The sequence below is a fragment of the Cryptotermes secundus genome, unplaced genomic scaffold (genome assembly GCF_002891405.2).
Source record: "Cryptotermes secundus unplaced genomic scaffold, Csec_1.0 scaffold6801, whole genome shotgun sequence".
In the NCBI taxonomy this organism is placed as follows: Eukaryota; Metazoa; Arthropoda; class Insecta; order Blattodea; family Kalotermitidae; genus Cryptotermes; species Cryptotermes secundus.
Window position 1 is genome coordinate 11,304 of NW_019731363.1, and position 26,391 is coordinate 37,694.

The 26,391-nt window shown below is 44.8% G+C and overlaps 2 protein-coding genes across 2 annotated transcripts; both read left to right on the forward strand.

Annotated features, from left to right (window-relative positions):
* Positions 1 to 9,877: 9,877 nt before the first annotated feature.
* LOC111867036 lies at positions 9,878 to 13,420 on the forward strand. The gene is made up of 3 exons (XM_023856500.2): positions 9,878 to 9,970; positions 10,944 to 11,226; positions 12,800 to 13,420. Exons 1-3 carry the CDS (start codon positions 9,929 to 9,931, stop codon positions 13,258 to 13,260), a joined length of 786 nt encoding a protein of 261 aa, XP_023712268.1. The 5' UTR covers positions 9,878 to 9,928; the 3' UTR covers positions 13,261 to 13,420.
* Positions 13,421 to 19,254: 5,834 nt separating this feature from the next.
* LOC111867035 lies at positions 19,255 to 26,126 on the forward strand. Its single transcript, XM_023856499.1, has 3 exons — positions 19,255 to 19,363; positions 22,989 to 23,268; positions 25,569 to 26,126. The coding sequence occupies exons 1-3, from the start codon at positions 19,322 to 19,324 to the stop codon at positions 25,970 to 25,972; spliced, it is 726 nt and encodes a 241-aa protein (XP_023712267.1). The 5' UTR covers positions 19,255 to 19,321; the 3' UTR covers positions 25,973 to 26,126.
* Positions 26,127 to 26,391: the final 265 nt, after the last annotated feature.

Sequence of the window (26,391 nt, forward strand, 5' to 3'; positions counted from 1 at the left end):
TGGGGGACACGAGGACTGCATATAGGATATTGGTGGGAAAGCCAGAAGGAAAGAGACCACTGGTAAGACCAAGGCGTAAGTGGGTGGACAATATTGAAATGGATCTTAGAGAGATAGGATGGGATGGGATGGATTGGATTTATCTGGCTGAAGATAGGGACCAGTGGAGGACTCTTGTGAACACGGTAATGAACCTTCGGGTTGTGTAAAATGTTGAGAAATTCTTGAGTAGCTGCACAAACTGGCGGCTTCTCAAGAAGGGTTCAGCTCCATGAGTAAGTAAGTAAATCCTTAAGGTCATAGTCCTTATGTAACATCCTCCCCGGCAAGAGGATGTGTTTTTCTCTTATGAACAGGCTTGACCTCTGCCAAGTGTGTATACCGCAGATGTAGCACTGTCATGTGTAGGGGTGACCATAGACGGGGTTTGGATTGGTGAATGGATTTATCTACAATTCATACACATCACTCGGGACTACAAGTAATTAAGCACTGTCCCCAATCTCCACACATTACAAATCACAACACGCTAAGTTTTCTCCAACCTTCAGTGTCTTCAACAGCCTTTCCCTAGCAACGGTTTCTAACAGTGGAGATTCTTCAGCTTCCCGCGCTCAGGTCCTCTCTTCACAGGCTCCCGTGCAGAACTGGTTGCTCCACTTCTCTGTATCAATATATTTAAATTTCATGACTAATTCAGTTGACTGTGCTAAAAGCAAAATATGAGCCGGGATAGATCAGCCGGTGTTCATTTCCCGGCAGAGGCAAGTGATTTTTTTTCTCTATTCAGGAGTCTCCAGACCAGTTTTGGGGCCCATCCAGCCTCCTATCCAACGGGTATATGGGGCCCTTTATCCGGGGGTTAAGGGACGGAAACTGAAGCTGACAGCTCATTTCGGGCTAGTCAACTTTACTCGTAATTTTTACCTGAAATGACTGTGCTGAAAGTAGGTAAATTATAAATGTATAAAATCAGTTTTGCGTCATAATTTCCCATTTTACAGTTATAAACTACGCATTTTCTTCTAATGAAATATTTCCCTTCTGGAAGCAAAACCGTTTATGTCTATCCTCCGCAGTTTACGTATGAGTTTCTTGTGAGGACGGGACTGGGCAGAAGAATCGGGAGTTCCTCGCGTTGAGTCGGACTGACTACGGCGCGCTGCACACACTCACTCGCCTTAGCTTCGCCACACCGCAGTGCGACAGGGCTATACGGGAATTCTGCGGGAAACAAATGGATCTGGCTTTGTACGATCTTACTAAGCCAGACTCAGTTCGACACGACTGTCTCGCCTCGGTTAGTGTTCCTCCAGCATACCGAGAAGGCTCACTTCACGGCTGTGCTGTCAAAAGAACACGCAGCTGTCTTATACGTAGTAACATTTTGGTCTTGGGCCCCAGTCGGGGCTTCACACCAAGACAGACTGGCCGACTGACAGTCGGTCGTAACGTAACTTTAACTTCTGGTTGAGTCTGTTGAGAGTTACAGTTGTGAGAAGCGAGAAGCTGGTAGCTGAGACCGGGGACAGTTCGGGAACCGAGGGGAAGGGAAACGTCCGCCGTTGGAAGTCGCTACCAAGCAACGGCTAGTGAAGACCGAGAAAACTTTATTTATGCTGTAGTTACTGTAACCTTTGGAGGATGTTATTTGAAGTTCCGGGTGTAAGTGTCCAATAATTCACTCATCAATCCAAACCTCGTCTCTAGTCACACTCAAACGCGCGACTGTACTATGCTATGCTACAATATACCATACTATGCCGAAACACTACGGAATATCAACTGGATTGCAAGAACCACAGTTTGGAAAGCGTTGGTATATATCACCTCTGAAGGTAGGCCATACCTTGAGTGGACAGTCTTACGGAAAAAAGGCCCTTGTGTGCTCAACGAGCTCTCCTGTGTGGCCATTTTCCCCTCTAATCGTAAACTAAAAATATTTAAGGAGTTTCTAGTGATGACGTAATGACGTGATGACGTAATGAAGTGATGACGTGATGACGTACTTGATGAAGACGCGCCCTCAAAGATGCTCTAAAGACGCAACAGACGGGGATTTGAAATGAGATCATCACTTCCTTGTTCATATTAATATCAATCGAGAAGTTCTGAGAAGAACTAATCGCCTACTTTCCTCTGGCACGACGCGGACCGCATAGAAAACGATGCGTTCAACAACGTATATATGGCACTGGTCACTATTTTAGTCCAGTCTTCTCCAGATCTCCATTTTTGCAAATACAGCAATTATTAAGACCAAACCCGATTTCACAGCTTCCTGCTACTGCTGGTTCTCCGCGGTCTTCTGGAACCAGTTCCGTGCGGGCTGCCCGCTTTACTCGTTCTCTTCTTCTTCTTCAAAAGGTTGGTGAACTTCTACGGGACTAAACGGCGTCACAATACTCTTCAATACTCTTATTTACTCTCCGATCCAAATAAACTTAATCCTCATTGGTTTGTTGGAACATACATACATCCCAATGCCGAGTTAATTTCTATTGTTACCTTGCAGGCGCAAACGGTCTCCCCGCCGTGCATTCGACGGATGCAGTGAATCCCAGTTTCTCAACACATAGTTCATTAAACACTCCACAGATGGCAGAGCATATCACACTCCTCACTCTATCCCTGAGGAGTTGCCATGGAAAAGTGAAGATAAAGTCTTCAGCGTACTTAATTAAGCACCATGTCATGGCGATGTAGAGGGAATTGATGTATAGATCCGCGTATCCTGAACCTCGGCATCAGAATGTGGTGAGTGACCTGCTTCACGCCTCGGCCGCTTTATGACCGGGGGGAAGAGCCCTCGGTACCCATTGGATAGGCGTCTGGTTGAGCCCCAGAGGCCACCTGGACTCTGTAGTGAACAGAAAAATCTCTTGCCTCCGTCGGAAATCGAAACCTGAATGTTGGGCTAGCAATCTCGTAGTGTAGCGGCTGTACTGACTGGGCTAGCCTGGATCCGGGGTAGCCATGATGCTGACTGATTTTCCATCCAAAAGAAATTGTTGTTGGTAAAATATCAGATGATTCCACTCCAGAAGCTCCAGAATACAAGCCAGACAAGTTACAGTCTGAGCTACCTAGCTCCATGACTCCATGTAGTCTAACAGAAGGTTTCGAGTAACATACTGCTTCTATCTTCAAGATAAAAGACTAAGCCTACCCCTAATCTTTCCTGTTAGATTTAAGTTTCTACCCTGAACATGGACACAGTTGGGTCCTCCGAAACGTTGCTAACAACCAATAGACCAATAGCCCTTTGTTGGACCTCGGCCATTTTTTTCAGTTTCTTAATCTTTTTACACAGTCGTTTGGACTCCTTGGACGGGGGATCAGCCTGTAGAATAACACAGACACGGAATAAATGCACACACAAATATCCATGTCTCAAGTGGGATTCGAACCGACGATTCCGGTGTTCGAGCAGGCGAAGACAGTTCATGCCTTAAATCGCTCGGTCACTGTGATCGGCAACGGTTAATAAACTATGTAACGTCAAATCCGAGACGACTATGACCTCGTCCCTTCGTACTTCCTTAATAACCCACAGATAGTTCCCACCCTATTTCGCCGTGCCAGATTCCCATGTGTTCAACAAGTGCTCAGGCATATCCATTTCGGCTACCCTTATACTCGTATGTTGAAAACGGTACCGGATGGCTTTCTATCAGGGATAAAAACATCTGCTTCACAATCTGATGATGATGATGCCCCCAAGGCATGGCTTTTTATAAAGCACATATTTTATATTGTCACGCAAGTGTTAGTGACTATAGACGGGGTTTGGATTCGCAACCGGATATGTTAAACACTCGTAATACGTAACTACAAATCATTAGAACGCTCTCACCGGTTTACACTCTCTAAAGATCACTGTAACTATAGCACACATATAGTCTTCTATGGCTTCACTAGTCGTTGCTTGGTAAGGGCTTCCAACAACGGAGATCCTTTAGCTTCCGTGCTCACGTCTTTGCCGGCTAGCTACCATCTCACAACTAAGTCTCTGGCTTTCCAATCCAGTCCAGCCCAGTAAATTGCTGATGGGCATCGCCAACTAAGTCGTTCTTGGGTTCGAGCCCAGTCCGGACCCATGATTATATTTTTATTTTCTCCAGATTCTTACGTGTTTTGAAATGTGGCCTCCACTTCGACGAAGCAGGGGTCGATCTTTCTGTGTAGGTGTTACGTTTGTTGCACCGCAGTTTCAGCACGAGTATATCCGCGCTGTCACGGCGTCCAGGTCACTGTGGGCTCTGTGCACCCTCTGTCACTGCACTGCACTGTACAGGGGTCGGCCTCTCTATGTAGGCGCTACGTTTGTTGCACCGCAGTTTCAGCACGAGTATATCCGCGTTGTCACGGCGTCCAGGTCACTGTGGGCCCTGTGCGGTACAGCACTGAACTAAGTAACATTTATACAAGGTATACAGAGGTTTCCTGCCTCGTGTTGCAGGTTATGCCTTAGCTTATGGAACTACTCTGAAACTGAACGGTCGTAGGCCTGACCGCCGTTAAGTTTAAGCCCCTTATACTTCCTGCACCTGGCCTCTACATGTGCAGTACCGTGCACATTTCGATTTACATGGTTTAGGGTTACTTCTGCCTGTGTCCTGCATAATTTAGTTATATATTCATACAAGTAATGAATTCTGAAAGCCACGCGTGCAATTCGCGGACGGGTGTGCGCCTGTCGAGGTTTCCAGTAGCGCCTACTGCTCTGTTATGCAGGTGCTGCAGTTTCAGAGGTGAGCGTCCGCCGCCAACTCCAAGGTGGGACAGGCATAAGTCATAACTGACCTGATCAGAGCGCTGTAAAGCGGAAGTTTAATATTTGTAATTAAACGCCCAATTCTAAGTAGAGAATAGGTCCTTACGTACGTGCTCAAGGCCTTGGCTACTTGACCACCGCCAGCTTTGCTCCTCGTTATTTAGCCTCGGGATGGACTGCACAAAAAACGACGCTTCCAGCAGTTCCTCTACTGTTGTGTGGCGTGTCAAGCGGACTGTTGCCTAGGGATGGCCCACGTGTTTGTTGATGCGGGAATGAGTTTACTTGCCGTTGTTTAGCGACGGCCGCCTTTTCTGGCTCCGCTATTCCAGCTTTCAGCCATTATTTCATGATATTCTGTACATTCTTCCTACGACATGCACTAGTAATTTTGAAGGTAATGACTGCTGAATACTGAACTCGCCTCACTCACAGAGCTGCACACCAGTAAACATATGTGCAAACAGTTGCACAGGTTGTAGCAAGCAAATGTTATGCCACGTGAATGATCCACTGTGCAGAAGTAGGTACTGGCGTGTGTTTACGCAGGTGGTGCTACAGATGAGACGTGTGCACAAGTCAACACAGAGTTAGGCGATGACAAGATTACGAAAAGTATTGCATCACAACAGAGAGCGTATGCATACAACAGCAGAAATGCATTGTAATTCTTTAAGTTTCTGGTTGTGACAACGTACAAGCTTATAGATGGATACCTACGTTTCGGAGAACATGCTGCCTCCATTTTAAAATATTTGGAGAAATTATTTTCGCTTCCGGATAAGCCTTACCCTATTGCCTCTTCGTGTTCCTTGCGTAGCCGATCGCAGTGGCCGGTCGGTCTAAGGCATGAACTGTCTTCCCCCGCTCAACGCTGGGATCATGGATTCGAATCCCACTACAGGCATGGATGTCTGTGTGTGCATTTATTCTGTGTTTGTGCTGTCCTGTGTTTAGGCAGAGGCCTTGCGACGGGCTGATCACTCGCCCAAGATTCCTGCTTACTGTGTAACAAAGATTATGGAACTGAAGAACAGGCCAGGGCCCAGCAAAAGGGCTGTACTGACATTGATGAGTGAAAGGCGTAGCGTACCTTCGAGACTGCGTCATCACCAGCAGGTGGCTCTGACCTTCACGTCATATCGTTGGGAAATTAACGGATTACAGTACTGTCAATATGGGATGGGAACCAAAATAGTCGCGGTGATGTCGTTGGGCAGAGAGATATTTTCTTTTGTAAGGTTGCCTACTCTGGGCATGACGAATTCTCAGAGTTGTTTTGATATCGAACATAAATGTGTCGAAACTATATATTTCAGAAGGCCAAGCCTAATCATAAGAGACAAATCCATCCTCTCGTCAGAGAGGATGTTACATAAGGATCATGACCTCAGTGTTTCAGTTGGAGAAAATCTCTGGTCGTGATCCTCATGGGGCTTCACGCCAATCGTAAAGCAATTCTTTTTTTTTATGCTAGTGAGGTGGGACGCGGCCACTTCTGGCCTATTATACCAGCCCCAGATGATAGGTGAGGGTGATTGTGGAGCAATTGGTGGAATGAAGATTGTCAGGGGAAACCGAAGTACTCGAAGAAAACCTGCACCAGCGCCACTTTGTCCACGACAAATCCCACTTCACCAGACCCGGGATCGACCCCGGGCCGCCGCGGTGTGAAGCCAGCGACTAACCGCTTGAGCTATGGCGCGGCCAATGGTAAAGTAACTCCGACTCCCGAAATTAAGCTCCCTGTACGAGTGACTTTCGTTATACGCGCTTTCGCTTTCCACGTTGTCCCATATCAGCTGATACACTTCAGTGTCATGAGGAGTGCTGTTGTGCTCATTTTCTTAGTTATTAAGTATAATTTTTGTAAGATTGTGTGCTTAGGTTAAAATGTCAGACGGCTGGCCGGAAGGCGAGGAGACAGAGCGCGGCTGACTCCTCGCATTCCTTGGCAGTCGATAGAATTGTCTTTAGAAAAGATTGTTTACGCATCAATGGAAAGATCCGGTCAAGTTCGCTTCGCGCGACAAGGCATGTCCGGCAAGTTGCCGACCTTAGGGATTTCGCGCGCGCAGCTTTCGCGACTTGGGGAAAAAAAGTTGAATCTTGGAATTGGGGAAAAAAAACAGGCCGTTTCAGGCACTCTGTTTCTAGCAGTTGCCAGAAACGGACGAGTAAAGCAAAGTGTGCCTGTGGAAAACCTTGGGATGGCGCCAGTGTTTTTCATGTGCATCATGTTTAGCGCGAGTGAGTACTTGCCCGTGGTCGGGTCACTCATTGCTTATTAGAACTTCTGGTTTAAATTATTTTGGTTGGTTAATGTGTTCTTAGAATATAGAGTTGTACGAGTGGTATATTTGATTATATATTCCCTTTTTGTTGTTGTTTTGAGAACTCGGGTTTTTGTGACCCTCCTAGTGAAACATGTTTTCCACAGAATAGGTTAAGTGATATCCACGGACGTCCAACAGGGGGTGAGTACAGTCAATGCCCCCTATCCGGGCACAGCAGTGTACATCTCCGATACGCGGTCACAACAGAAGATGTCGGACACGAAGGAGCTCGCGTGAAATTCAATTTCACCTGCATCACCTCAGCCACCTAACAACCTAGTTGCCCAGTAACTCCAGCCAGCCATTTTGTTTATACGCGTTTTATATATACAGAGCGACTTTCAAGAATGCAATACCCGCGTAGTTACAGTGTTCGATAGTCAGATATTGGTCTGACACTATTTTTTCACGCATTTATTATGCATACATGTTCTGCAGACTCTGCAATAAATGTATATTGTGACGTGTTACGCTATGAATGACGCCCCTCCCGCCCCGCCAGCCGTGACGTGCCGAGCGGAGCCGAAGTGAGCCGAGCGACTGTTCTCCGGCCATTACAATATGTTCAATAAGTACTGGCTCGTGAATGAGTTGTGTCCAGTGGCGTAACTCATATACTCCTTTTGTTGTTCACTTAGGCATCATTTCATTTTTTGTATTGGGGTTTTCCTCAGGTCTGTCTGGTAGAGTTAGGACGGAGTATCTTTCAGATCTCTGTGCACTTCAGCTGTTGTCTAGTATGTTCACTGCTAGTGCATTAGTGTGGGTTTCTAACTTTCTTAAGTGTTTGGTATTCCCCTTTTTACTTCACTGAGCACTGCGTTCACTTGTAGTTCTTCATGGCTGTTTATGTACCAAGGTCGGTTCAGAATGGATCGCAGTGTCTTGGATTAAAAGCTCTGTGACTATTAATTTAAATTCACATTCTCACGTCATATTTACGATGAATTTTCATGTTACTCCTCTACCGCCGTTGCAGGGCATCGAATACCTGCCAAACATTATGCAGGCCTGTCTAATTATGACTTCATACAAGTACAATATAGACGGATAAGGGATGCAAAGGACAATGAAGGGAAAGTAGGTGAAGACAAGGGAAGTCTGAATTACAAAATTTTTTTCCCTTTGCACTACAGCCCCAGTGGGCCTAGGCCTACCTCCATGAACTTCTCCGTTCGCTTCGGTTTTTCTAGATCTTACACATTCGGTAGGACTCCTTGGGCGGGTGATCAGCTCGTCGCAAGGCCTCTGCCTGTACACAGACACAGAAAAGAATCACAAAATTACACATCTTGAAATACAGCAAACAACTAACCAATTCCATGGGACGAAATCCTCTTTGATGATGTCAGATGCACAGCTAGTCAGGAAATTCACCGAATTCATATTGTCACGTATTAGGGTTGTGAATCTGCGTGTATAGACGGGTTTTTGAATGGATGATTGGATTCACTGCACACCTTATAAACATCACTCAGAACTACAAGTAATACAGCGCTATCGTCGATCTACACACTTTACAAATCACTAGGACACTCTAAGTCTTCTCTGTCTTCACTAGCCGTATCCTGGCAACGGATTTATAATAGTCTATCACTGCAGCACATATGGAGTCTTCTTCTCAGAACCATCTCTCTCAATCCTTCTACTGTTATCTCCAGAGACCCTCTCAGTTCTCCTTGACTGACCTAACTTCCTCGTTAAATAGCCTCGGGGCGGATCCACAAAAACACCGTTTCCATGGAAATGTGTTTGCGTTGCCCAGTAACGGGTTATTTACCAAGAATATGCTGCCCCAGCAACGGCATTGTCACATTTTTGTCTCTGCGGGAACGTGCTTACCGAACCGTTGCCTAGCAATGGACGTCTACTATGGCTCCGCGATTTCTGCTTTCTGTCGTCATGCCACAATATAGAATCCGAAGTTATATCTATATATTTCACATCAAGAGCAGGATCGAGCAAGTTAGCGTAGCGGCAACGCTTAACGCTCTAGGCTCCTATTCTGGATGTGCTATGTTCGAACACCGGACGGGACACATGTTATACTCAGTGAGGTATTTCGCCATTTTCGTCAGGAGCCCACCCTAGAAAGATGCTAGGGTAACACCTCGATTACACAAAGACCACCTACAAAATCTTTTCCAATGCACTGCACACCAACAACCACTATGCGATGCTGTACAGTCTAGACACTTGCGGGGTTGGTCAATAAACTACATATCTGTAACTCTTGGTGAAGGGTACAAGGCATCTTGAAAGGAGACTCGTTGTCACTCTACGCTTATTCCTAAATTCTACATATCTCAGACGTGCTAACTGCCTGTACCGGCCTCAAAATACCACACTATCACGAATCTAAATGTATTATTCTTTAAGGCATTAGCCCAAGTTATATAATTTTACATTACTTTCCTCAGAAAAGAGCCGAAATAGCTTAGCAAATACAGGGGCCAGGCTGCCGGCTGGCCACATTGCTAATAGAGGGACAGCGCCCAGACAGACTCTGGGGCCCCCTAGCCGAGTGACCCTTTGCAAAATGAGTCAAGTGATCTGCATCACTTCCAGAAAGTTACTTATGGTAGCGCAAAATCTATGCTACGCCTGCATTTCTAGTCAAAAATTAATGCCCATCAAACACCTTCTACTTAGACACATATAACAATTATCGTATTTGAGAATTATATAATATACAACGACAGATATGTTTATACAGGTGGTGGGTCGTGCGTCAGTCGTGTGCCCATTTCTTTGGTATAAAAGCAGGGCAGGGCTGCTGACAGGGTACAGAGCAGCCGACAGAAAACCCTGCAACATGAACGCTAAGGTTGTGATCGTAGCACTGTGCGCCTTCCAGGTGAGAACTGCAACCCGCTGCTCTTCCGGGCCCTTCGCACTCATACTGAATTATCATATTTTAACGTGTTTCTATTGTTTGTGTCTTGTTGTGTGAACTATAACTAACAAAACATCAAAACTTTCACATGCTCAGCCGTGAGCACAAAAACTTAGAAGCACAACGACCTACAGCAGCACTGAGTGTGCAGCTAAACACAACACTAACTGTGCAGCTAAACACAACACCGACTGTGCAGATAAACACAACACTGAATGTGCAGCTAAACACAACATTGACTGTGCAGCTAAACACAACACCGACTGTGCAGCTAAACACAACACTGACTGTGCAGCTAAACACAACATCGACTGCGCAGCCAAACAAAACACCAAGAAAACAGAATGAATACAGTAATGTAGTATTAATTGGATATGAGCACAGGGCATAGCAACACCAGAGAACGAATCATGTCTCCAAATAACAGAATAAATTAGACAAGCACTAATTTGGGATGTTGTGCGCTGTAGATCGTGTGTGAACCGACTTTCCTTCGAAACGCCGGTTCACACAAGATCTACACGGCGCACCATCCCAGAAGACGGCATTTTTCATAGTCACCGCCGTGAAAACCTTAAATCTTACTTAGTAGATGTTGATATAAGACCATGCGTTACAGGCCAATGATCAAATGTGTATCTGAAGATGGCCCTTTAAGGGTCGAAACATGTAGTGTTGATTTTAAATCAATGAATAAAACATTTGTTGCGTTGAAAGCTGAATATGTAAAATGTTTTAATATCTCGTTAGTTAAAATTAACGTTTTAAGAGTCTTGTTCATGGTAATGTTTGCAAGTCAACACGTCAGTACAGACATGCCCAAAATACTTCACACTACATATTAGCTAGGCTGCACCAAGCAATAGGGACTGTCTCCCGGTACAAGTTACTGGCAACATTTCCTGACACACTCACGTAATATACTTGCTTGCAGCTCGCCGCAGGAGGGCCCATAGATGACGCCATCAGCAATTTCCAAAAGCAGATCACTGCAATTGCTACCCAGAGCCAAGAAATTTTAAGCAATATTCAAAAGAGCGTCCAGAGTTACGTACAGAATGCTACAAGCAACGCCGTGTCGCAAGCTCAGGCTTCGCTCGGCAGCCTGCAGAAGAACGTCAGTGACGCAGTCTCCTCCGCCAAAGAAGCTGAAGCCCAAATCCAAGCTTGCACGAAAAATCTTACCAAAGAATACGAAGCAGTGCTGAATAGCACAAGTAAGTACACGTAATTACAACTGCCCGAGACATGTAGCGCAGTGACGAATTTTAAACCTTTGTATTGCTGCACAGTGGGCGGCAAACGAAACTAAACATACCGTATTTACGCATATATAGGCCGCACATTTTTTGCCAAAAATTCAAGAGGAAAACTGGGGTGCGGCTTATATTCGAAATATTCGAAATCACACTTCATTTAAAAAAAAATATATTTCCAAATTTCGGAATAATTTCTACTCCTGAAATAATATTCCAAGAAAATTATTTTTTCTATAATTTCTGTCTGAAAATTGTGCTGCGGCCTATACACGCACGCGGTCTATACATGCGTAAATACGGTAAATTACGAACAGACCTGAATGACCATGAGTAAATGCGCATGCCTACGGCCATAGGCCTATAGGTGTAGAATCGTAAGCTACGCATCCCTCAACTCGTAACTGGAGGGGGACATTAAAACGAACTGCCACTACATACTCGCACCTCGTAAGCATACCGTCAAGTGGCGCCTCTGTTCGCCTCACCGCGAACCCGCTGCAACGGGAGCGGAGCGAACCTTACATTTACTTATAGAAAGAGGCAACTGAGTAATGCCTTGGCTCCTGAATATGTGTCAGAGTGGACGGTGTAGGAATGGTGGCGTATGAAGTGGCTTTGGGGCACATTTTCTTCAGTGTACACGTGCATCTATGCTTTTGCAAATGGCAATGCCAACACGAATTACCACACTTTTTATCAGCGGCTGGTACAATAGGCTTAGAAGAAAAAGTAATACTTCACTCAATCATGTATTGGGCTGCATTTGTACATTACGAAACAACTTAACAGTGACCGGGGTAGTTGTGTTTGGCGTTGAAGACGATAACTACTGAAGCACTTGAACAGGGAAGGTTATTTAAAAGGGGGGTGGACCACATGTATTCCTACAAAGTCTATATAAATATGTCTATGATGATACAGATGCCATAAAAAATGTTTTCCCCTTCAGGTAAGACAGTTCTCAGGTTGGGGAGGAAGAGCAGTCACAAAATTGCTTACACATTTTCATTCAAGCCGTTTAATACTATTCTTATTAATATGCTCAGCGTATGAAACATACAGGAATGTTCTTTTTAATTATTTGCATTTTTCCAATAATTTTGGGTATATCTCATTCTTCTTTCAAATTTGATTTCTTTACAAAGACAAAAACAATTCCGTCTAGTGTGACTATTTAAGTTTTATCACTTGAAAACTCATCACCCTTACATGTTCCGATCCCTACGGATCATCCTCAGAGGGCATCAATACTTTTTCCGGAAACTACTATCATTTTCAATATTCCAGAGGGGGCAAATGACTGCTTTACCTGTCTTGGAAGTGCTCATATATGTTGCACTACAAGCAGTAACACAATGACGTTGTGTTAATTAAACACATAAATTAATACTTATTAATTTACGGAGAAAATTATTACATGGAATTCAGGTTTCATAGTACATGCATAATTTGATCACAAGTATCCTACTGTATATCCAGACATCTTGCTTTAAGAAACGGGGCTATATATTCTGGAACTCTTTGTTCGCAGAGACGCAGATTCAGGCACAAGCTGAAAGCCAACAGGCAGCCATCGAGTCTGCCAGCAAGAACGTCAGTGCGGCTGTAAGTGATGCAACAAAAGCCCTCGCCCAGATCCCATCGACTTTCCTGCAATGCTCCGCCAATCGTGTACTAAGCATTCTCCCAATATGCTGGTCATCGTCATCATCATCAAGCTGCCTTAATGACGCTACTGCTCAGTTACAAAATCTCACCAATCAAGTGAGCGCTGCTATCCAGTCCGCGGTACAGCAGGCTCAGGCTCAGGCTGAGGCCAGCGCCTCCAAGCCTGACGCATCCCTCCAGTCGGCTGCTGATCAGTACAAGGAAATCAACGAGGAGGCTGGCGCATGCGTGCAGGAAGCAGTGGATTCCAGTACTGCAGCATCTGATGCTAGCGACGCTAGCGACACATCGGCGAGTTCCAGTGATACAGCAGAATCGGCCTAAAATCAACATTCTGGTGCGCTCCCCAGCTAACAAGGTTGATGCAATGGTAGTACAGGACAATGCGCATCCTTCATCCCCGGTGAGGGAAAAAAGAGTACAATTGTAAGCGTTGTTAACTGTTCTGTGCTGTGCTCGTGTGAGAAATAAAATTTAAAATATATTCTCCCGTGTTTTCAATTGGCTTCATCACTTCCTACGATGCATTGGAGTGTCTGAAACACTTGCCCTGACTGCTAGTACAGGGACCAGACAAAGTTCCGCGCCTCAAGTGTATGTCGTGAACACATTCTTCAAGTTCAGGGCGAAACAATATGTTGCGATATGATCCGATACAGTAAGCAGTTATGCGCCGTATAACCTACATATTTTAAAATTATGCTAACTCTAACACAGCTTATAGGTAAGGTAAAGCTATCCCTGTAACACGCCGTGGAGGCCTATAGGGTTGTGAGACGTCGACGCTCGCACAGTTACTAGACAATCAGCTCACAGATGTCGGTGAGGTTGTCACAGCCTTACGCGCTGTCCGACCGCCATTTACTCCCAAGGAAGAATCCTGATACTCATTTCTGTTAGAGACTGAGTCGACGCTAGGGAAACGGCGCGGCTGGAAGGATTAAGTAAATTGGAAAAAAAAGGACTTCATCGGGACTCGAACTCGCGACCTTCAGTCTTGTACCATGGTGCCTCAACCAACTACGCTACCGCGTGGGACTTGTGGGATTTGTGATGAACAAAGTGACACTGGGGTAGATTTTCTCCGAGTAGTTCGGTTTCCCCTGCCAGTTTGCATTCCACCGGCTGCTCCACAATTATCATCATCTATCCTCTGGGGCTGGTACAGTAGGCCAAGCAATGGCCGCAGTACCAAGTGGACGCAGTCTCCCCGCATTAGGAAAAAAATAATTAATGAGACGGGAGACAGGAGAATCTGAATGTGCGCAGGTCAAAATTATTCTGTTCGTACAGGAACGTCAGGTACGCAGACGAATTCCACGGCCTTCTGGGTTATAAGGCGTATAGTTCGGAGAATGTACGACGTTTCGGAGGAACCTAACGGGTCCATCTTTAGCGTCGAAGTGCAAATCAAGCCAGAAACCAGCAGAAACAGGCAGCAAAATGCACTGCTATGAAGCGTCGTTCTGTTTCCGTCCTAGAGGACGTTACCAGCGAGCAACTTCCCCACTTCATAGCCACTGCCACGAGAACACGGAATGTTTACTATAGTTTTCTTCTTTACTTTCATCTGCATTAAATAAAATACAACCAATATTTATTTACTTATGTAACTAGATTAGTTTACAATAAAATGCATGCGTTTAACTTGCTGCACATTTCATCCTGGTTCCTTGCTTCCTCACTCTTCAACCCTGAAGACGGAAGCGGTGTATTCTTGTGAAACGACTTTCACTGAATTACACGGCGTCATATCCCAGAAGCCGTGAGAACCTGAAATGCTACATTGGCGCTGAATTCGTCAGATGCCTACAGAAACTGGAGCAATAGACCGGCTGCTTACAGACCTCAAGAAAACACACCGATCACAATGCTTGCGGGCTCTAAGATATAAAATGTCTTTACCCACCTCAAACACTGGGATCATGGTTTCGAATCCCAATTCAGGCACGGATATCCGATATAGGATCTGAAAATTCCATGACGTCAGAGTCTAAAACACATTCTGGCTATCAGCCGTGTCAATTGGTTAAAAATTACCGACGTTTCAGAGACTATCCCTGTTCCAATCTGAAACTTCGATAATTTTTAACCAACTGACATGGTTGACAGCCTGAGAAATTTTACTTATATAGATGTCCTGTCTCCATTTTTCTATATTTGTGTTGTCCTCTATAGATAGCGGCCTTGTGGCAGGGCTGATCTCCCACCCAAGGAATCCTAATGACTGTGTAAAAAAAGATCAAGAAACTGAAAAAGCGGTCAGGGCCCAACAAAGGGCTGTAGAGCCATAGACAGATAAACAGAAGGGTCATGAAGGGCATATGAGGAAGAATCGCACAAAGCTGAAGGGATGAGGTCGATGAAAGTATAATATTAAAAAGTATTTTAGACTAACAGCTGGAAAGGGCTGGGCTAGACGCATCCAGCTCAGGAATGGGATCAGTGGCAGGATATTGTGACGACGGCGGTGTATTTTCAGGTTTCCACAAATTGCGCAACTGAGCTACTGCTAACTCGTTAAGGAAGCAGGATTCCGCTCCTAGCACTTTTCTTTCCTTCTTTGTAAGCTATATATTTATATCAACTTAACATCGATACCTGCACCGCAACACTGAAGTGTGGAGGGGACAGACAGGAAGAACCAATGGGCACAACACGGCCTCGAATTATTCTAAAAGCGGAGCGCGTCTGTGGAGTAATCCACCGAAATAAAGTCACTTCTGAAGACGTGACTTCGCAGTTAAAACTGAACAAACACTGAGGGTGACGACAATACCTGCGCCGCGTGTCCAATGGGCTGTGATGTGTCTGTTGTCTGTAACGGAAAGTTCCGTCGATGCGCAAACAGCTCGGGGAACCCGCAGACACGTGCCCGACATCTCCCCTTCACATGAGTAAGCGCCAGTCTCCGAGTTATCATGTCGAACACCGACTATACCGGACGGGCGGGGTCTGTAGCGGAGGTTCTCAGAAAATTAAGATAAATGTCATAAGATAACTCAAATAAACCGTGACTTCTTCCACAAGAATCCCAATTCACTGCCATCCAACCATTCAACAAAAAACAACGTATGCATTTTACATGAACTCGATCATTCAGAGTATCTGATAGTCGCTCAGCTACACAAATCTGTGACTCTTCTGAAACCCAAATGTTGCTCGTCATACACACAAAGAGTCCATCACTCGACGCCATTTGCAGCCAAATTAATGCAGTAGAGATTTAAACAAACTGTTCCATTTGGATGAATTATAATAGTTTCCTTCCATTTACATCCAGATTTTCCAACTGGGCCTTTCCCATCAGATCTGTCTGTCAAGGTATTCATACGTTCTACATGTCCCACTGGATATATATTGTAGCGTGACACATAAAACACGCTACTTTGGAGTAGCGTGTACGCTATCGCGCCTGGGAGGGAGAAGTACTTGCAAGAAGGCCTTCTACGAGATTGTCAGGGGAAGATCGCGAAGCAAATAGCCGGATCTTCTGTCAGCCTACAAAAGCACAAGAATTGGAACTTATGGAGGGCTCTACCCCCACCAAAGTGTCCAGCTTTTCGCTGTAAACCTGATAAGTAGTTTTGTGCTCTTCACGTTGGCAGCCTCGTAGGTGGTCTTCTCTCGCTTTCTTCTCATTCCTGGGTGCAATCGCTGTCCTGGCCTGCACCCTCCGATGCCGTTCTTGGTTGGCACTTTTTTCTTCTCGCATAGCGGCTTTCTGCCGCCTACCATCCTTGTTACTTTCTTTCCTGTACGCTGGCATCCGAAGGTTCCCTTGGGAGTTTCCTTCTTGAAGTCTTTTCTCCAACGTCGTGCCACTGTAGCGCGACGGGATGTCTTCCTGTTTGTGACGGCCAATTTCTCCTGGGGTCCACGATTTCCCCGTTGCAAACCCTTTGCTTTCTGGCGGCGGGGCTCCGCGGCCAGTCCTTGGTCCCTACGCCTTTTCTTCGGTTCTCCGACCGGTATTCTCGGGGCGTCTTCTATGGGGACTTCTTGATGCTCTGCCACCTCAGGTTTCGTTTCTACGGAAGTCGGCTCTTCATCTGTTTCGGGCACTATTTTCTTGTGGGAAGTTCTCCTCTCTTCCCCCCAGGCTTTCCAATCGGCTATAATCTGTGCGTGTCTGGCTTCCGCCTTGGTATTCGCTTCTTCGTATCTGGCGTCGGCCTTTGCCTGCATGGCTAGCAGGAGTTCCATTATCTTTTGTGACTCCATTTTTTTTTGTGTGGCGTTGTAGGCCGCGTGTTAAAGTTCGAAGTCAGTTCTGACACCAGTTGTCACGTGTCTTGAGTTCGAATCTTGTCAGTCACGTGTGTAGTTCAATCCCACTTCTGACACCAGTTGTCACGTATTGGGTGTATAACGCGACAAATAACTTCACGCCGTTGTTTGGTATAGCGAGTTTATTCTGTTCGCTCGCCTTTCACACACTTTACAAACATTTGCACTTGCAGTGTTATAATCACTGCTTACAATATTCCGGCCGACACTGGACTCTCTTCTCTGGCGGTTATTCTAGGACTTTATTCTAAGATGGCTCGATCACGACTGACTCCTTTGAAGGCTATTCCGGGACTGACTTCTCCGATGGACGATCCGAGACTCCACTGCTTCTCGTCGAAGCCGGGATATTTATAACCTTGGACGCTGCTATGCAACGAACTCTCTGTTATAGCAGTGGAGACGTTGCTCTGTTGGTTCTGCGTTTCCTACGCAATAACCCATTGTTATCGCGTTGTCTCTGTTGGAACGCTTCGCGTATTCGTCGTAACCATGGAGATTCGATGTTTCTTATGCAACGGTCTGTTCTAGCGTTTCCATAGAAGTGATTCTTCTGGATTCCAGACACGTTACAATATAAACCTTGATCTGATGTTTCAAGTAATTACGTATTTTAAAAACAGTGAACATTATAAGGCTCCTCATTGTACAGTTACAGCTGCAATCTGCTGCTGGATAACATTTAGCATGGTAAGTGTGATATCCATTAACAGTCCCCAAAGTATGAATTGTAATGTCGAGTGTCTGGTGAAAGACCATCGGCTTTTCGAAGAATTTAGTACCTCCATCTCCAGAGTCTAAAAGTAATCAAAGCAAAAACACGGGAAGAATCATGCGAAAATCTGACGAAATTTTTCCGGTTTACATGGCGTCTTATCCTGACAAATAGCACTCTTCATAAAGAGCGCTGTGATAGCCTCAAAGGGAACGTTTTCAGCCGAAATGTCGTCAAATAGAACACAACAAACTCGGATTTCTATCAGTAAAAACTCAGTCAAGGCTGCTGTGATATTTACAGTGGGTTGAGAGAAAATATTCTTTAGCAAGACGACAAGCTTTTTACGAAGAATGTACAAGAAGAACCATTTTTGAAACAGTATGCAAAATGCATAGAACTTTGCAACAACGCACATCCTCCTATCCCAGAGCAACCTCAAATTTGTATTATCAGAGACAGGTTGTTTGTTCTCTAACACTGTATATTCAAATGTAAGATGGAAGCTCTAAAATTACGTAATTTCGAATTACCATAGCAACGAATCGTACAGCATTAGCAAGATGCATGAAATTAAGTTGTGTAGTATGTCACAAACGGACGAGCATCCTCTCATTCTTTGCCTTTTATCTGTTCTGTATTGAGAATATGTTGATGCTGGTGTGGTTCACAACTGGCTATTGACTCGTGTTGTTCGTGGGAGATGGAGTTAAGCATCGGTCTCGAAGTATGACTCGATAATATTCAGCACTTGAAAGAATACGAAATAAAACGGCCTCTAGCATGATAGATATTCATTAACGATTAGGAGGAACCTGATGCCTCCTTCTTCAGGATAGACGTGATGGCATGAACAGATTCCTCAACAGATATGGTTGCCTATGGACGAGAATATACGACATCATATTCCAGAGAACATTGCACGTAATCTTCACGGCTGTAAAAAAAGGCAAAGCTATCCAGGTAATAAGGCTTGGAGGCCAATAGGGTTGTTGAGACGTCGAGTCTCCCACGTTTTGCAGACTCACAGATGACGGTAAGGTTGTCAACCTTACGGGCTGGCGCCTTTTACCCTTCAGGAAGATTCTGCTGTGAGAACCTTAACGAGAGCAGCAGAAGTTGAATGATCGAACTTCATTTCCTAGCAATGAATTTCAAACGACGCAATATCTTCCAGGAATTATATTCTTCAGTGAGTCTCAATGTTTCGTAAACATTTTAAATAAACAATTGGAAGGTCACAGACACAGGAAGCTACAAATACACTATATTTATTCAGTTGTTTGGGGTGTAGTTTCCTCATTTTGCACCATATCCCGAGTATAAAAAGACAAGCCCTGGATTACGAGACGCACTTGAACCGACGAAGCAAACTCCAGCATGAACGCCAGACTTGTCATCATTGCGCTCTGCGCCTTTCAGGTGAGTCTACAAGTTCTTCTTACAGAAACTAAACCATTCAAATGCGATTCTATGATGTCTGGTCTTGTCTGATACACAACTGATTGTACGTACATCAGAACTACGTTCATTCAACAATGATCCTTCGGCCCTTTGTTGGACCTGGCCGCTTTTTCAGTTTTCTTAATCCTATACACAGTCAGTAGGACTCCTTGGACTGGGGATCAGCTCATCATGAGACCGCTACCTACACACAGGACAGCATGAGCACAGAATAAACGCACACAGACATCCATACCTCGAATGGGATTCGAACGCACAATCCCAGCGTTCGAGCGAGTAGACAGTTCGTGCCTTAGACAGCGCGGCCACTGTGATCGGCGCTTCACAGTTTCAGTAGGCAAAATCACTGTAGACAGCATGTGTTCAGTGAGATCTCCGGTTTGGTGATTGTGGTTCACATCTTGTGCTGAAAACAGAGTCTAGTAGATTTCTAATGACAACGCAATAAGTTAAGCCACTGTCTTTAGATGACGCAGACTGAAAGACATTTTAAACACAATTTATTTCTCTCAACAGTCATTTACGATAATCTAAATTATTTACATGGCATTATAAGCTGGACTTTAGCTCATGGAGGTTACCTTCATGCCAATATAACTATAAACATAATGATTCCGCTTCAGTTACCATACGCAACCCGTTCTAATTTTGGGCAGTACACACCGACATTCCCCACTGAACAACAGTAATGTTTTACACAAGGCAGCAGAGCGTCACCACGTATGAGCACATAACGTTTTTTTTTTATTGCTAGTGGGGTGGGACTAAGTCCCTTGTACTGCGGCCACTTCTGGCCTATTGTACCAGCCCCAGATGATAGGTGAGGGTGATTGTGGAGCAATTGGTGGAATGAAGATTGGCAGGGGAAACCGAAGTACTCGGAGAAAACCTGCCCCAGCGCCACTTTGTCCACCACAAATCCCACTTGACCAGACCCGGGATCGAACCCGGGCCGCCGCGGTGGGAAGCCAGCGACTAACCGCTTGAGCTATGGTGCGGCCGAGCACATAATTTGCTGCGTTGTCAATTACTGAGGCTCTGAAATGGAGACGGCAGGTTCCTACGAAACGTCGTAATCACCTATATGTATACATGATGTCATTACATAGAAGATAATTCTTCTGCTGCTAACGCTACAGTGCGTGCTGAACCTTGGCCTGTTTCACTATTCATCTCCACTGGTCCCCGTCCTATGACTTTCGTCTCCAATTTCTAACGCCCATTCTGTTCAAATGTTCAAGCGAACGCAGCCACCTGACAGTTGACTTGCCTACTGGTCGGGTGCCCGCTGGTTTATGTACAGTTAATTTCCTGCAAGCCGAACAAAAACTGCCTTCGCCCGCTCGAATGCTGGCATCGTGCGTTCGAATCCCATTCGAGGTGTGGATGTCTGTGTGCGTTTATTCTGTGTTCGTGCTGTCCTGTGTGTAGGTAGCGGCCTTATGATGAGCTGATCCCCAGTCCAAGGAGATCTACCGACTGTGTATAGGATTAAGAAAACTGAAAAAGCGGCCAAGGCCCAACAAAGGATTGTACAACTGTAGATAGACGACTTCCTGCAAGGGTTCTGTTCCTGTATTACAAAGAGTTGTCCCAAGCATCCCAAACCGTCCTATTTTGATCACTTCCACTATATCTGGTTCATTACATAATTTATAAAGTTCGTGGTTATACCTTGATCTCCATATGCCATTTTCCTTAACTGGGTCAAAAATACTTAGATGATTACAAATCTACAATTTCTTATGGTATAAATACATCACTGTAAACCCGCTAAGACCTGATGACACAAAACCTGTTACTAGAACTTTCCTACCTCGTCCGTCTCCCATCCTCACAAGGAAGATCTACTTTATCATCACATCTTCCGGATTTTTCAAATGGAAACCAGAGAAAGGTTTTCCTTTCTGAAGATATCAAGTGCTATTCTGTCTCATCCTAGCTACATGCCGAGCCCATTGTAATATTCCATATTTCACTAGCCTGACTAGGTGCCCTGTATAAATAAAAAAATATCTTGTGCTGAACCCTAAACAAACACTCATCTTAATTTTTTAATTAAAATATTTTCTAACCACTTGACTTCCGAACTCTCAAATTTCTGTTCCGATTAAATATAAGAGGAAGCTAAGAACGCTATTTTCTGGGATGTGACGCCGTATAATTTAGTCGAAGTTCACTACCATTTCGAAGGAACACACTGCCCCCAATTTTTGGAGTAGATAATAGGCCGGGCAAATGTGCAAGCGAGCAGAGAAGATTTACTCCGAAACGTCTATAAATTTCTACCAAATTACGTGCGTCATATCCCAGGAGACAGTACTCTTCATAATGACCGCTGCGAGAACCTTAAAATGTTACATAAATGAAGTATTTCGTATCCACACAAAAGAAATATTTTGTATTGAAAACAACTGCAACATCCGTTTGAAATTCAAAGAGAAGTCTCACGACTTCGTGACATTATCTTCGGCTACTTCCCCCCGCACACCTTTCTAACCTTACATGTTGCAGAATGATGCGTCAAGGCTGAAGTTTAACGCGACCTCCCACTAATAAAACGCATAAATAATCAATCGTAAATCGTCTCCTTTATATAGTGCTCTTATATTTCACATATTCACATCAAAATACCACTCACAGAATAGACACGATATACTAAACCAAGACTGTTGGCTCCTTTACGACCTGCTGTGTAATTTACTTTCATGAGACCTCTTAACACTCTACACTTCGTCGCGATGTTTACCAAGACTTACAAAATTTTCAGAGCCTTCATTTCAAACTTAAGAAACCTTACATACATACTACCGAAGAGCAGCTTTCTCTTGTGCGTTTTCTGTGGGAAAAGTACTCAATATAAAAAATATTCACAAATAAACGTGTCCTATTTACGGTGGGAAGTGTTTGTCGCCTAAAGCCTTTCACAACTGAATGACAAATATTTCAATGACGAAGACAAATTTGAAACGGAGGTGCTGAAGTGGCTGAGACAACAGAAGACTTCAATGCTGCGAGTTTCGACGCACTGATAAGGCGACGGGAGAAGTGTATCAGTGTTGGTGGAGGACATGTCGAGAAAATAAAGTTTCCTTTCAGTTTTTACTTTTTATGCTCGTTTGTGACCTATTTAATGATTCTCCCTTGTGTCTGGAGAAAATGGCATGAAGAGATGTTGTGCACCTACAGAAAAGTGTGGTAGGAGACTCCGACCAGGCTCTCAGGCAGGCGGTGAGTGTTCCAGCGGGAACTCAAAAGTGACACAGCTTATGCGCCATGAAATACGTTTTTGTATACTAAAACCACATTTCCTTCCATGTTCAGCAGCAGGCCTGAGGGATTCAATTTCCCACCAAACGTCACGACAGACTGAATGGTACTCCGGACTGTTCTTCAGAAAATACAAGGTTCAAATCGCCGCCCAAAAACCTTACACGAAATTTTCGTGGCTTTCCTCAGTCCCTCTACAAAATTTTGGAGTTAGGGCCTCAAATTTTGCCTTATATCATTCTACACAATGTAACCTGCGTTACTGGGATAGTCTTCATGTAAATAAATGATTGTTCCTGGTCTATGGTTTCAGTTCGTCGCAGCGGACTCTAATACCGACCAAGCCAAAAGCGGTCTTCAAGACATAGCGTCTCAGATCCAATCATGGGTAGAGAGTTTCCGAGACAGAGCGGAACGGGCCATCTCCGAGGCGCTGGCTACTGCCCAGAACTTCATACAGTCACTGCAGGATAGGTTCAAAGATGCACAAGATAAACTCGTCAGTGCATATTCCAATGATACGTCTGCTTCCCAGGTCAAAACTTGCGCTCAGAACGGACAGCAACAAGCATCTGCTGTTATCAACAGCACGAGTATGTATTCTGATAGTATTAATGTGTTTACTGCTCACTCGAAGTCCGCGATCGCGGAGCAGACAACTTACCCTGCTTATAAGCACACCGGAGCTTATACTTCGGCTCCCAGGGTGGTCATGAATCCCGCAGGACTGGGAACCAAGAATCACTGTGCTGGCGAGGTCCGAAGACAATTTAGCAGTCAGTCACTCAGAAAGAGGCCTAAGCGATAGTTGCGTGACTCCCAGAGTCGTGTCACCATAAAATATTGCCATGAGTCCCGCGGTACCCGGAACCAAAAATCGCTGGGCTGGCGAGGGCCAAAAACAATTTAGCACTCAGTCAGTCAGTCAGTCAGTCAGTCAGTCAGTTAGTCAGTTAGACAGACAGACAGACAGACAGACCGAGAGGCTTAGGAGAGAGTCGCGTGACTCCCAGAGTCGTGTCACAGTAAAATATTGCCATGAGTCGAGAGGGACTCGGAACCAAAAATCACTGGGCTGGCGAGGGCCAAAAACAATTTAGCAGTCAGTCAGACAGACAGAGAGAGACTTAGGAGACAGTTGCGTGACTCCCAGAGTCGTGTCACAGTAAAATATTGCCATGAGTCGAGAGGGACTCGGAACCAAAAATTACTGTGCCGGTAAGAGCCAGCAGAAATTTGCCCCAAACCGCCAAAGCGGCCTAGGAGTGAAGCTAACCGCTTACTTCCATCAAATGCCTTGCGTGGAGATGCGCGTTTCCATGTCATGGAATTTTACATTCAATTTTACACTAATTGAATAAACTGAAACAGCGTGCGAACACACACCACTGATCGTAATAACAGTTGAGGAGGCAGGCAGTGAGAGTCTCTGAAACGTCGGACACTGTTTCCTCATTCACACGGCTCATTGCCCTCTTTCCTTCTTTTGAAAAATAAAAAATAAAAATAGGCGCATGAGATCACCACACCGTCTGTGAATTTCTACCCCACCCCATTCAACTTTTGAATGCCTGGACCAATATTTATGAAATTTGCTATGTATATCACGGCATGTCAGCCCATTTCAACGGCGTAATTAATAAATCCTCCTCCCTTCAATCTATTTGCCTGTATGTGTATCCTTTAACGTTGCTAGGCAACGGCTGCGTAAGAATGTTACCGCGACAAAGAATACACATGCAACAATAGAAGAATTGTTGGAAGCGTCACTTCTCATGCGATCCGTGTCGTATCAATGGTAAGTAGGTAATTGGTTCTTCCCAGAACCTCTTGTATTCTTGTCTGTTAAAGAGCGTTTTCTTGGAATAGCAAGGCGAGGCGGCGCGCTGTTTGTGTATAACGTCGAACAGTAGAATAGTTTGTACATAATTAGCTGCAATGAATTTGCAAGGAAGTGATCATGGCCTAAACGAGGTACTACAGCTGCATTTGCCTGGAGGAACTGAGGAAAACCACCACAGTTAAGATAGCCGGTGTTCTGGCCGAGATTCGAGACGAACACCTCCCGAATATAAGCCTACAGCATCACCGTTCCACCAGCCTATTGTGACGCAGTGCAGTCTGGTAGAACTATTCCAATTGTCTCCTTCATCACGGTCGAAGAATAAACCAAGCGGGGTAAACCGACAGTGGAGGAAGTAGTACAGAAATGGGAAAGGGCCCAGAGCGAACCGCCAGTAACAAGAAGAGTGGAAAGTGGCCCTTAAACGGGCCATTTTGTCCCTATCGGCTCACTCAGAATAGATTAACCGAGATAAATGTAATTATTTACCTGACTACACTACGTAACGTCCTAGTTAATCGTTTATTTTATAACATTTGATGTTATCACAGCGGTAATTACAAAGAGTTACGTCATATGGGATATAACACCTTGTAATTCGTTGAAAAGTCAACAGACGTTTCGAAAAAAAAACAACATGGCGTTTCAATCATTAAGGATATATAATAAACAAAGAAAAAACAGCAAGCGTGAAGCGGATAGCAAAAGTAAAGTAAAGCTATCCTTGTACCAGGCGTGAAGGCCCATAGGGTTGTGAGACGCTGAGGGTCCNATAATTTTCCTGGGGAGTAAAGCGCGGCCGGCACGTAAGGCTGACAACCTTACTGCCATCTTTGAGCCGACTGTCTAGAAGCGGATAGCAAGCTTGTTTTATTCTTCGATCCTGAAGATGGAGGTGCCACGTTCCTCCGAAAGATCGGTTGACTTTCAGTGGACTACACACGAGTTATATGGCAGAAGACAGAACTTTTTAGTTATTTGTTTGTTTTTGGCCATTCATTTTCAATTTTAAGAATCTGGGCTAGCAGTTCTTCATGTCTTTGTTCACAGAGGACGAAATTCAGGCTAAGGCCGCCAGCAGTAGCGAGGACGCAAAGGCTTACGCTGACCAAGCAAGTTCTCTTGCTAAACAAGCATCGGGCTCTGTGGGCCAGGTTGCACTGAACTTCACAACATGCTTAGTCAAAAACCCACTCACAGGATTCATTAAATGTCCCCTAGAAGTTGCAGCTGCAGCAAGAGACCTGGCCACAGCGTATACCTCTGCGTTTAGCAACATTCTTACGTCAGGAGAAAGTATCATATCTCAGTTTGTTAGCAATTTGGGGGCTTCATTTGAATCGAATCTCCAGAGTGCTAGTGCGCAGATCCAGAGCATCAGCGAAGATGTCCAGAAATGCGTCCAGGAAGTAGCAGCAGCGGCGAACAAGACAGCTGAAACATCAAGCCAATAAGACCTTCCAAGTCTTCATATTACAGTTAATGTTAACTGAATTTTCTGAGATGAAAACATACACGTGCTAAGCATTCGCTTACGACAGCTATGTACCCTCTTTTATGAACTTAATTCCCATCACTGTATCAGAAATAAAAATGTTTAGCATAATGGAGTTTGTATCATATTTAAACTACATATGCATCTGTAACAAAACCTTTCCGTGGATCCACTCTCAATATTGTTAAGCATATACCAGGCTAAGCAGAAGACAACATACAGAAGCGGATCTAGCTCAAGAACACAGTGTTATGGGTTGTAACGCCGTGCAGTTAGAAGAGAGCCTGACGTTTCGAAGGAACATATTGCTACAATTTTCAGGGTAGAAAGTAAACAAGAAACCAACAGCAGCAGGCGGCAAGCTGAACCTGACTTACT